Below are 13,736 nucleotides of genomic sequence, written 5' to 3'. Positions count from 1 at the left end.
ATGTTTTGAAGTGCCTACTTACAGCCCCACTTCTAGAATTGGTCTCCTTTTTTTTTTTTTTTAAAGATCTGTTTATTTATTATGTATGTGAGGATACTGTAGCTGTCTTCAGACATACCAGGAGAGGGCATTGGATCCCATTACAGATGTTTGTGAGCCACCAAGTGGTTGCTGGGAAATGAACTCAGGACCTTTGGAAGAGCAGTCCAGTGCTCTTAACCATTGAGCCATCTCTCCAGCTCCCTGGCCTCCAAGACTTGAACTTAGTATTGGCCACAATGGAGGTTGGCCTTGGTGGCAGTGCACATGTTTAATATCAACAGAGGCTGGTGTGCTCTGTGACTTCAGTGACATCCTGTCTTGAAAAGAGAAGAAAAGAAAGAATAAATGGCGCATTCGTTCAGTAGTTTTTTATGAGATGGAATATACTGGCAATTGCAGGGTTAACTGCTGAAAGTGCCCCTATTGGAATGCATAGTACAGTAGAAAATACTGACACATACCTGTAATCCCAGTGGAAGGTAGAGGCATGAGAATCAGGAGTTCAGGATCATTTGGGATGCACAGTAAATTCCAGGCCAGCCTGAAATACATGAGACCATGTTAGAAAAGAGAATGCACAAGCAGAAGCTTGCATGCTGACATCTGCTGACACCTGTGGAGCAGGAGTTCTTCATCCATAAAACTAAATGATCCCTGCTAGGGGTCACTGTAACAACACAAGTACTGGTAGGTTATGTAAGTTACCATTGTTTACCCACTAGTTATTCCTGAATCTTTCTCCTTGGCTAAAATATGGGAATAAAATGTCTAACTTCTTTGTTAATATTTAATGAGCATTTACTGTATTATATCATTCAAATATTGCTTTGTTTACTTTTCCTAGCAGCTCTATGAAGTTATTCTCAACTCTAGTTCTTTTTGCTTTGCAGATGGAGAGACTGACAGTTTAACACTTGGCCAAGGCCATATACCTGGTAAGTGGTAGAGCTGCTCTGTATGATCCCAAAGCCCTCACTTTTTGTTTCTTTTTAAAATTGAAATATGAATTTTTTCATACAAGGAAATGTTCCTATCTGAAAATGTAAATCAAAGCAGTGTTCACAAGGTTGTTCGTTAATCATTGCAATCCATCATCAAAATTTCCTTATGCTTTTTCTTATTTTGATCCACTACTTAATCCCTAAAACCTAGTAACTTCTTAATACTTGTTCTACAGTCTTACATGCATAATTTCACACACATTTGCTCTTTTGTGCCTCTGCAGACCAATATTTGACAATAATCCATAATTCACGTGTTAATAGCTCCTTCCTTCTTTCCTCCCTCCCTTCCTTCCTTCCTTCCTTCCTTTTTTCTTTCCTTTCTTTTCTCTCCTTTAAAAAAAACTCTTTTATTTATTTATTTATTTATTTATTTATTTATTTATTTATTTATTATGTGAGGGTGTGTGTGTGCCAGAGTGCACATATGGAAGTCAGAGGACAATATGTGGGAGTCTGTTCTCTCCTTCACCATGAGGATCCCAGGATTTGAACTTAGGTTGTTAGGCTTGATGTCAAAGGCTTTTACCCAGTGAGCCATCTCACTGGCCCAATAGTTCATTTCTTTTCATTGCTGAGTAGTATTCCACTGACAGTATCACAGGTAATTCTTCTGCTGATACCTGGACTGTTTCTGCTTTATTACAGATAATGCAGTTTTTAGATTTCTTACACAACATTTTGTATACGTAATGCTTATTGATCCTCTAAGGCATAATAAAAATTGGTGGTAGTAAATACACAGTAAATTTTTTGTTTTGTTTTGTTTTGTTTTTGTTTTTGTTTTTGTTTTTTTTAATTTTTAATATTTTTATTACATATTTTCCTCAATTACATTTCCAATGTTATCCCAAAAGTCCCCCATAGCGCCCCCCACTTCCCTACCCACCCATTCCCATTCTTTTGGCCCTGGCATTCCCCTATATTGGGGCATATAAAGTTTGCAAGTCCAATGGGCCTCTCTTTCCATTGATGGCCGACTAGACCATCTTTCGATACATATGCAGCTAGAGACAAGAGCTCCGGGGTTCTGGTTAGTACATCATGTTGTTCCAACAATAGGGTTGCAGATCCCTTTAGCTCCTTGGGTACTTTCTCTAGCTTCTCCATTGGGAGCCCTGTGATACATCCAATAGCTGACTGTGAACATCCACTCCTGTGTTTGCTAGGCCCCGGCATCGTCTCACAAGAGACAGCTATATTTGGGTCCTTTCAGCAAAATCTTGCTAGTGTATGCAATGGTGTCAGCGTTTAGAAGCTGCTTATGGGATGGATCCCTGGATACGGCAGTCTCTAAATGGTCCATCCTTTCATCACAGCTACGAACTTTGTCTCTGTAACTCCTTCCCTGGGTGTTTTGTTCCCAATTCTAAGAAGGGGCACAGTGTCCACACTTTGGTCTTCATTCTTCTTGAGTTTCATGCATTTAGCAAATTGTATCTCATATCTTGGGTATCCTAAGTTTTGGGCTAATATCCACTTACCAGTGAATAAATATTGTGTGAGTTCTTTTGTGATTGTGTTACTTCACTCAAGATGATGCCCTCCAGGTCCATCCATTTGGCTAGGAATTTCATAAATTCATTCTTTTTAATAGCTGAGTAGTACTCCATTGTGTAAATGAGTAAATTTTTTTATAGTCACTAGTATTTCAAAATGTTTTTTACATTTTCTAGTTCTAGTACTATGTGAATTTCACTTTCACGTGCTTGCAAGTAATTTGTATTGTCAGGGTTTTTATTTTTAGAACTCCAATGAACATTGTAATGGGATGGGATTTTTCAGTCTGCATTTCTTGTAACGTTATCATACACTTGTTGAATATTCATACATCATCTTTTTAAATGGCTCAAGTCTTGACCATTAGAAACATTAAGTTCTTTGTCTACTTTTTTTATATTCTGAGTTTGTCATACAATATATGTAGTATGAATATTTTCTCCTAGTCTTGTTTTTGTTTTCATTTTTAACATGTTAATATGGTGAATATAACTTGTAATTTTTTTATGAAGCCTTATTTTTGGAATCTTTTGTTATTAATTCTTACTATCTTCACTAGAAAATCTTAATTTAACCAAATTCCATTTTCTTTTAGAAACTATGATTTTAGGACTAAATTCATGTTCATGATTTTGGCATGTTTTATAAAATAGGAATGAAAGTCTTTTTCATTTGGAAATTTGTTTCTTGTCAAAGTCTCAATGAATATTTTGAAGTGTTTCTTAAAAACCTATGTGAATCTGTGGGGTTTTTATTCTCTTTCATTAATCTTTTTGAATCTTCTTACAAATGCTATAGTATCTTGAAACTAGAGGGTACTTCTATTCTTCCTTTACAAAGTTATTTTGGCTTAGTTTTTTGTTTGTTTGGTTTTGGTTTTTGTTTTTTTTTTTAAAGTCCATATAAAGTTTAGAATCAACTTATTTAAAAAACAAGAACATTACTGAGATTTTTATTGAATTGCACTGATCCTATCAGAAGAGTTGTATTCTTTTCAGTGCTGGGTAAACTGAGGCTCTTGACCCTGGGAGCGAAGTGTTCCATCCTGGCTCAAGTTGCCATCTTAACAATAGCAGTCTTCTAATCCTTGCATTTAGTTTGTTCTTGCCACTTAATGTAGCATCTTTATTTTTTCTCATTAATGTTTTAAGAATATTAATATTTATCTTGCTTTTCATTAAAATTATTTGTAACTATTTTGCTTTTGAATACTATTATGAACCAAACTGGTTTTAAAGTGGATTTGCTCAGTTGTTGCCTAGTTGTATAGAAATGCAATTGTAATGGGATGTGTATTGAATTTGTATTGGATTTGTTTACTAGTTCTGCTAGTCACTTAAAAAAATTTGTTGGGACTCTTGTGTGCATAACAGTGAATAAAGACCACCTTATGTTTTCCTTTTTGATGTTTATGGTGTTTATTTATTTTTCTTACTGTTCTGGGTAAGATTTCCAGTATAGTGGTGGATATTAATGGCAATGATTGAATTGTCTTGTCTTGTTCTGAATCTTAGGTAGAAAGAGGTAATTTTCCATTATCAAATGTAATGTTAATTCTATATATATTTTTCTTTCAGTTATCATTTTAAATAATTTTTTCAATTGCATGTATGTGCACATGCATGTAATGAATACCAAGTTTCTCTGTATAGCTCCTGGTGGAATATAACACTTCGTGTGTGTGTGTGTGTGTGTGTGTGTGTGTGTGTGTGTGTCTGTGTGTGTGTTTAGATAGCAGATTTTTCTGTGTAGCTCCTGGTGGGATATAATACACCATATAGCTCAGCTCAGCTCAGCTCAGTTCAGACTGGCCTTGAGCTCATAATTGTCTTGGTTATGCCTCTTTAGTTCAAGGATTACTGGCACCGACTACCATGTCTGACTCTTTCATGTGTGTGAGTGCACACACACTTGTCTATCTGTGTGTGTGTGTATGTGAGTATGTGCATGACATACACCACTGCGTGCATGTAGAGATCAGCAGCCAACCTCTGGCATCAGTCCCCATTGTCTGCCTTGTTTGAAAAGAGGGTCTGTGTGTTTTCCACTGCATAAGTCAGACTAGCTTTTCTGGAAATTCTCCTTTTTTGGCCTTCCATGTCCTGGTAGTGGCATCGGGATTATAGATGCTTATGCTACAGATCTGCCCTTTACATGGGTTCAGGGCCTCAAACTATGTGGCAATTTTTTTTTTTTTAACCCACTTAACCATCTCTCCAGGGCATGGCTCTCCTTTTATCTTTTAAATTTGTAGTAGAAGACAGGTGACATTTGCTTTCAGTACTTTCAAGCATGCCATTCAGTAGTATTGCTTACATTCACATCATCAGCATATATAATGCCATCAGCATCCATCTATAGAACTCATATTTAGAACTGAAATTCATACTGTATTAATAGTAACTTCCTGTATCTCCTAGGACCTACCTGTCAATCGACAAATGGAACAGAATGGCTATATATGTCAGGACATTGTTCTGGGCATCCCATATGTCATTATCTCTGTACCACAGTGTTTTATTATATTTTTGTAATAAGTTCTTTCTGTATCGATGGATTTTACTCCATATAGATATATCTGTTAGTGGGATCATAATATTTGTTCTTTTGTGACTTAGCAATGCTCTCAAAATTTACTCATATTGTTGTATGATCTGTTAGAATTCACTTATTCTTTAAGGCTGAATAATGTTACATGTATATACCATATTTTATTTATTTATTCACTAGTTAGTAGATGCTTGGTTTTCTTCAACATTGAGCTATAGTGAATCTTGTTGTGAACATGGGTGTACAGCAGTGTATCTCAGAGTTACTATTTTAAATTGTTTTGGGACTATACCCAGAAGTGGAATTGCTGAACCATGTGATAATTGTGTTTTTTGTTTTTAAGTAACTTCTGTTTTTAAAAATTATTTTTATATAACTTTTTACTTTTTGAGATTTTATCCATCCACCCACCACCCATGTCCTCCCAAATACTACCTCTGACTTTCTTTCAAATTCACGGATTCTTTTTTCTTTAATTTTTGTTATGTATATATGTTGTATTGTTTTCAATACCAGAATCACCACTTTATATTTTTGCTAACATATATATTTAAGAATTCCAGTTTCTTTACATCCTTACCACATCCTGTATTTTTTATTTTTATTTGTATTTTCCCTAATCTTTAGTGGTTATTTTTTTGTGCTTATTTGAAATTTGTATCTGCAATGTATTCAACTTTTGTGCTTCCTTTTAAATTAGCGTCTCAGTAGGGTTGCCTGGTTATTTTAGTTATAGGGGAATTCTTTTAAATTCTAGGTAATAACAATTTATCAGATACCTAATTTGCAACCTCCCCCATTTTGCATACTGAGTTTTTTACTTTGTTGAATATATTCATAGACACACAGGGCTTTTTTTTTTATCTTGAATTTTTTGTGTTTACATCAAACTCAGGATATTATACATTCCAAGTATGTCTTCAATAGCTGAATTGTATACTGCCCTGGAATTTTAATTTTGATGTTGTCCAATATGCTTTATTCTTATTATTTTTGTCTGTACTTTTGAGTTTTATAGCCATAAAACCATTGCTCAGTCCAAAGTCATTATTACAGTTTCAATATGAAATACCCCACATACTCACATATATATCTTTGGTCACCTGATATAGCAGAAATGTATGGCCAGCAGTCAGTCACTTGTTTTATGATATATAGGAAACAGAAAGTGAAGGATGGGAGACCAGGTTTAACTTTCAGAGATTCCCTCCTTGAATTGATAATTCCCCAGGTAGGCATCATCTCTGAGACTTTCTACCACCTCTCAAAATAGTGATAGCACATTAGCCTTTGCGGGCATTTCATATTCAAATCATAATAATCTACCCCTCCATTCTCAGAGCCATCTTGTAAAGCACAGTGCACATAATCTATTTCCTAGAGTTCTCAAAAATCTTAGCAATTCAAACATGTTTCATAAGTTGAAATTCCTTCTTTGAGAAACTCTTAGATGAATTACCTGGATTATCAAAAGCAAGTTGCACACTTCCAAGATCACAATGTCACATTTCTGCCCAAAAGAGAGAAATAAGGACATAGAAAGAAGAGATAAGATCAAAGCAAGAGAGAAACCTAGTAAGACAAGCATTTAAAATCTGTAGCTCTTTTTCTGGAATCTGTGTTATCTGGGAGGTACAAAATAGTATGATATAAGCTCCAAGACATTTGTGCAATCCCACCCCATGGCCTTTCAGGTTTCAGCCTGCACAACTTCTCCTTTGGGCTGTCTTTGCTTGCTGCTAGCAGCTTTTAGTGACTAGTTCATGTTCTTGGCATTTCTAGCTTACAGGGATTTCCTATTGTATCTTTACTAACTCTTGAATTTTGCATGTCTGCAAAACTACTGTCTTGAGGATAACACTCAAGCTATTAGCAGACCTTGGTGTTGTCTATATATTGCTAGAGTAGCTGAACCCTTTGGACCAAAGTCACAGTAGCCTATGAGTACCCACATGTTTGAATCCGCTTCCCTAGGCAGCCCTGTGGGATTTTGCTTAAGGGAATTCTTGGAGATGAGTTTAAAACATTCATTCCCTTGGGTAGACTTTGGCATGTTCTGTGATGCCCTAAGGACATGTTTGGTACCTTGCAAAGTAGGGTTTCTTCTTAAGAAATTTAATATCCACGGAAAGGTTTTTGTCTTTTGACTGTTTTTTTGTTCATGATTATCACTGTTAATCTGACTGAAAACAATCAACCATAGCCATGGCACAGCCTAAATTTAGTCTATACCTTTAAACTTGGGAGTTGCGAGAAGTCTCAGCACATGTAAGAAAGCTCTTTGCCAGAATGTTACGTGAATGACTTCCCAATAGAGTCCTCAATCCCACTGGAAACCTCAAGAGCAATCTTTATAATTCACATTTTAGTCCATCTGAAACCTCGGGAGTGCAGACTTTGTGCATTTCCACTAACATGCCTATCTGAGAATACCAGAGTCACTGCCCTAGTTAGCTTCTTATAGCTTTTTGAGACTCTTTCATGTTCCACTTGAGAGCCAGTTCCAAAAGCTTATGAACCACAGGTCAACCACTTTCTTTGTAACAACTCTTATTAGTCCTTTCTTTCTTTCTTTCTTTCTTTCTTTCTTTCTTTCTTTCTCTCTCTCTCTCTCTCTCTCTCTCTCTCTCTCTCTTTCTTTCTCTCTTTCTTTCTTTCTTTCTTGAGACAGGGTTTCTCTGTGTAGACCTGGCTGACCTGAAACTCATTTTGTAGACCAGGCTGGCCTCGAACTCAGAAATCCTGCCTCTGCCTCCCAAGTGCTGGGATTAAAGGCATGCACCACCACCGCCCAGCTCTCTTTGTTAGTCTTTTTGTCACTTGGATTAACAACTGAGCAAGGGGTGGTGGTGAAGTGATTAGCTAAATATTTCTCTGTTGCTAGGAAGCAAAATATATGTGTATTTTCTTCAGTTTCCCTCTGCTGCTGCATGTGAGCCCCCAGCTTATTTACCTGTCCCTGTTAGTTAATCCTCCATAGAAATACCCTCACAGACACACCCAGAGGTGCGCTTTACCAGTTTTGTAAAAACTTTTTATCCACGCAGGTGGGTATTCTAGATGTGCATTCACTGTCATGAAGCTTTCTCCCTGTTTTCTCATAAAATTTTTATTGTTTTTCTTTATATTTTATATTTGATAATTTTTTGGATATAGTGCAAGGTAACATATAACTTCATTCTTTTGTATATAGCCATTGTTTTTCCTAGTATCTGTGTTAAAAAGATTTCTTTCCCTATTGAATATGGAAAAAATTGTCAAAAAATTATTTGGCCTTGCCTAGCATGCACAAGACTCTAGGTTTAGTACCTAGCACTACAAAAACAAAACAAAACAAGACAAAACACAAAACCAAGAAACAATCAAACAAACTACAAACAAATATTTGGTAAGATACAGACATGCAGACATTCTATTGGCCTGCCTGTCATACTGTCTATAACATGCTGTTTTGTTTTTGTTTTTCAATACTCGAGTTTGAACTCAAGTATATGAGTATGTTAGGTAAGTACTTTCCCACTGAGCCACACCCCATCTCCCAGTGTCACAGCTGCTTTGCTTTTATGGTCTATAGTCAGGCTTTTTGTTTTTTGTTTGTTTGTTTTTAAACAGTGTCTTACTAGTCTTGGCTGCCCAGAACTTGCTGTATAGACCAGGAAGGGTCATAAGAGATCCCTCCTACCTCTTCTTCCCAAGTACTGGGATTTAGGTGTGTATCAGCATGTCCAGGCCCAGTCTGGTTTTTGTTTTTGTGAGAAAGAATCTCTCCCTGTATCCTGGATTGATTTGGGATATGCAGTCTTCTTATATCAGCCTTCAAATGCTGGGATTGCACGCATGTGCCACCACGCCTAGGCTTTTAGCCAGTCTTGAGGTCAGGAAGCTATAGATTAAAAAAGATAAAATACAATCAGCTTTTGGAAACTTCCTTCCTTTTCTATTTGTAGCTTGGTAGGATTTTTATTATGAACAATGTCCAAGTGTTTAAATACAGTTTCTGTATCTTGATGTATATGTTTTGTTGATGTGGTTTACTGATTGAGGTTTGAAAGTTGAGTGACCCATATAACCTGGGGGAAAACTCATGTAGTTATGAGGTATGAAAATTTTTTTGATAAGTTAAGCTTTGGAAATTAATTTTGTTAAACAGGTTAATCTTTGGGAGCCAAAGCTTGTCTTAACCTCTGTACCATGCTGTCTATAGCGATTTTTGTTTTTCTTTAGCCCATTCATTATCTTGAGTACATATCTTTTATTTGTTTAAATCTGTATTTTATATAGTTACAAATTACCCAACTGTTTTTTTTTTAGATAGGTACAGAAGCTCTTATCTGATTCTGAAAAGTCCTTTTAGAGATTTGTTCTAGAACAGAAGAGGTGGGCCACTGTGGTGATGTAGTGGTTGTATTATTCTTACATAGTCCACTAGGTGGTGACAGGCCCTAACTGAAGAATGAAGAGGGAGGTCCTTGAAAAAAACAAGATATAATGTTACTTGCTTTGGAACCATAAAACAGTATGTTCTGAAAGTAATGTCGCTAACTTTCGAAATTTGGGAGGCTATAACTGTAGCTTGTTATAAGAGCATATATGAATACTAATTAAAAATACACAGTCTTTTTGTTGTTGTTTTTCTTCTCTTGTTTTTTAGACTTCAAATTCCTAGTTTATTTTTTAGTGGGCTCAGTTGTAGTGGCCAGGATCATCCGTAACATTGCATACTCTTTGCCTAGGACCTGTTTGAATACCAGTATAATGACAAGGTCTGAGGTGATCTTCGTACTCTTGCCCTACTTGAGATCCATTATTCAGCTGGTCTAGACACACAAGAAGGCTCTTGGGACTTCTAATACTTAGGGTTTTAGTGAAGTAGGAACTAAACCTGACCTCCCACATTTGTTTTAAACTGTTGTGTCCTGTAATTGGAACTGATTTCACAATCCCAGAGCAGTTCTATCCTTCCTCACTTTTTCCCTAGTGTATCCCTTTCTTACTTGAGTTTTGTATTTTAGCTTGTAGGTGCTATGATGTTTGGGTGTAATTCCCTGAAAGTATGCTTGACCAGCTTAGGATAGCAAATCTTTTCTCACCAAAGAAGCTATAAACTAATACAAAACCATTCTGACAAGTTTATTAATGAAAACCACTGAACTTGTGATAAGATCAACATGCATTGCTTTTGTCTGGGGTTGTAAGCAGGCTATGGGCTGGTAAGCTTTCTGCTGTGGCAGGTCACTTTGAGAAACTGCTTGTTAAAAATGATGATATTAGCCGGGTGTGGTGGTGCAAGCCTTTAATCCCAGCACTCGGGAGGCAGAGGCAGGCGGATTTCTGAGTTCGAGGCCAGCCTGGTCTACAGAGTGAGTTCCAGGACAGCCAGGGCTATACAGAGAAACCCTGTCTCAAAAAACCAAACCAAACCAAAAACAAAAACAAAAAAAGATGATATTAGGTGTAGAGTGGTAGAAAGTATATTCAGCATTTATAAGATCCTGGGTTTATCTCCAGTGTTACGAATTTAAAAAAGAAAAGCATAACAATTTTGGTGACAACTCTATATAACCTTGAGGTTATAGTTCTGTTGTGATAGTGCAGAATCAGACTAGCCAGGGCTTTATGCTGGAAAATGTTGAGACGAGACAGCTATAGGGCTACTTTACCACCTCTTGATATGTCTTGAGTTGAAAGGAGTTGAAGCTATTGCGAAGGATGGTGGAGTACTTGCTAGACAACTCTGGGCCTGCGTGTGGCTCCCAGCATGGGGGTGACAGGGCTTTGACAGGTTGTGTCGAAAGGACAGACAGTAAGCCAGGTGTGGGTGGTGCACACCTTTAGTTATTAGCATTTGGGAGGCAGTGGCAAGCAGATCTTTGTGAGTTTGAGGCCAAGTCCCAAATAGCCAGGACTGGTTACACTGAGAAACCCTGACTCAAAAGAAGACAAAAAACAAAAACAACAACAACAACAAAACAAAAAATAAAAAAAACAAAAACAAAAACCCCCAAAACAAAACCAGTATGAGACAATGCCAGGGTTTTGTGGAAAAGCCCAAGTGAAATAGAAATCTGAAATAGATTTATTCCATCTATCCCAAGCATAGATTCTCTAATCCATTATCTTGAGTGAGTGAATTCATATCTGACCTGTCTTTAGTAAGCTATGCAGATAAAAGATGCTAAGGAGTGAGCTGTAGAAATCAGGCTACATAATATATATAAGGGGAAACCCTGAGATACGAGGAACTTTGTCATTGAGGGAGAGACACACTTAATAGATTTAGTTCAGAAACTGGTGAAAACAGAAGCCCACCATTATCACTAACTTAAATCATCATTGGGGGCTGGGTCTTGTGTAGCTCAGGGTGGCCTCAAAGTTACATTCCTCTGCCTCAGATCCATGATTCATTTTAAATATTTAGTATCAACAGCAGTTATAAATATACAAAGGGACAATATCTGACCTGCATGTGAAAGGGAAAATGAGTTAGTAGAAATTATCTCAGATGACCCAAGTGTGGATCTGGCACTCCAGCTATTTCTTTCTTTTTGGGTTTTGAGACAGTCTTCCTGTTTAGCCTAGGCTGGCCTTGAACTCTAAATCCTCCTTGCTCAGACTTTTACAGTTCTGAGATTATAGGACATACTTGAGCTCCTCAAAGCTTTTCCATTTTTTCTTTCAACAGAGCTTATACATTGTTGGCATGCAGCATAGAGATTATTCAAAGAAAGAATATTTAAGGAATTAGAAGAAAATATGAAGACATTGACTTAATACAAAGAATTTTAATAGACAGATACTAAGAATAAACTGGGGGATGAACAGCTCATTTGAACTGAAATATTAAGCAGGATGGGCCAGTAAAAACTTGGAGGTGATAGAAGAAAAAAAAAAAGATGAACTTGGAGAGAGATTTCTGTATATCTTATTTAACATGCAGAGCAGAGGAAGAGAAAATTGTAAAATGAACAGAACTTGAGAGATCTGTAGGATAGCATCAAGTGTGCCTTTAATGAGAATCAGAAAGGGAAGAGTGAGGGACTGAAGAGATGGCTCAGCAGTTAAGAAAGAACACTGGCTGCTCTTCCTGAGGACCCAGGTTTAATTCTCAGCACCCACATGGCAGCTTACAAATGTCTGTAACTCCTATCCCATGGGATCTGACACCCTCACACAAACATATATGTAGTCAAGTCGCCAATGTGCATAAATTAAAACTAAATAAAATTTTTAAAAAAGGGAGAAGTGAGAAAAAGGGGTAGAAAAAAATAGAGGGATAATTGCTTTAGATTTCCAGAATCTGATAATAAACATTCTACAGTGTAGTATAAACAGTATAATGCAAATAAATGTTAACAATCTATACATCCAGAACACCTGATAAACCCTTAGTGTAATAAGCATTTACTTGGAAAACAGGGATAATGAGAAAATCTGAAAAGTAGCAAGAAAAAGTATGGGATTTATGGTTGAGTTCTGTGAGCATAATGCTGAAGTCAGTGGGATAAAAAAAAGTCCAAAATGAGTTGAAAAGATATTCTTACCTTTAGGGAGAAGCTGTTCTCGAGGCTCTTAGATACTATAGGAGGGTGTTAAGGATGAAAGGAAGCTGCTGCTGTGTTGGTAACTTAAGTCTGTTATTTCAAATATTTCCATACCAGGTACAGTCTGTAACTAGAGTGGAACTAAGTTAGATATCAACAGTGGAATGAAGCCTATGACGTCTCCAAATATGTGAAGTTATATCAGACAGAGAAGAAAATTCAAAAGCTGGGCAATGGTGGCGAACACCTTTAATCCCAGCACTCTGGAGGCAGAGGCAGGTGGATTGAGTTTGAGGCATCCTGGTCTATACTATAGAGCAAGTTCTAGGACAGCCAGGACTACAAAGATAAACTGTCTCAAAACCAATCTTTTTTCAAGTTAAACTTAAAAATACTTTAACTAAATAGAAATGGAAGTATTACATGCCAAAATTCTATGCTCTATAATCAAAGCTATGTTTGGAGGAAGCTTATAGTTTCCATAACTTTTCTAATTTTCAGTAATGGAAAGCACTAAAAACAACAAAATGGAAAATAATGAAACCAACCTGCTTAGTCTGAATAAATGAAGCATACCTATATCTAGTCTGGCCAAGAAAAACAAGAGGAATAAGTGGCTCTTCTGAGAAATTTTATTCCAAACAAATCAGCCAACTTAGCTGAGACAGATAAGTTCCTAGAAGGATAAAATTATCAAGACCAAGGAGGGAAATATGCAGATATATCTGTAATGTGGGATATTAATTAAAGTACAGTTTCATACAAATGAAGCCAAGAGAGGGACTAGGCAGCTGCGCCTGAGCTCAGGTGCTTTAAGAAGTGGCAATATTTAAGTTTCGCTTTCATTTAGAAAGTAGAAAAGAGGGTGTTTTTTTTTTTCCCATTTTTTAAATTAGGTATTTTCTTCATTTACATTTCCAATGCTATCCCAAAAGTCCCCCATAAGCCCCCCCCCCCCCGCACTCCCCTACTCACCCACTCCCACTTCTTTTTTTTTGTTTTTTTGTTTTTTTGTTTTTGTTTTTCTAGACAGGGTTTCTCTGTGTAGCCCTGGCTGTCCTGGCACTCACTTTGTAGACCAGGCTGGCCTCGAACTCAGAAA

At 36.8% G+C, this 13,736-nt stretch overlaps 1 protein-coding gene across 2 annotated transcripts in view; it reads left to right on the top strand.

The window, feature by feature from the left end:
• Nr6a1 (nuclear receptor subfamily 6 group A member 1) overlaps positions 1 to 13,736 on the top strand; it is a 193,153-nt gene that overhangs the window by 55,465 nt on the left and 123,952 nt on the right. For both annotated transcript variants that reach the window (XM_029474597.1, XM_021185940.2), the window contains exon 3: positions 933 to 977. In XM_029474597.1, coding sequence (XP_029330457.1) covers positions 933 to 977 — 45 coding nt within the window. The remainder of the gene's footprint in view (positions 1 to 932; positions 978 to 13,736) is intronic.

This window comes from Mus caroli, chromosome 2 (genome assembly GCF_900094665.2).
Source record: "Mus caroli chromosome 2, CAROLI_EIJ_v1.1, whole genome shotgun sequence".
Taxonomy (NCBI): Eukaryota; Metazoa; Chordata; class Mammalia; order Rodentia; family Muridae; genus Mus; species Mus caroli.
Note: the sequence above shows the minus strand (reverse complement) of the source record. Positions and strands in the feature narration are given on the sequence as shown.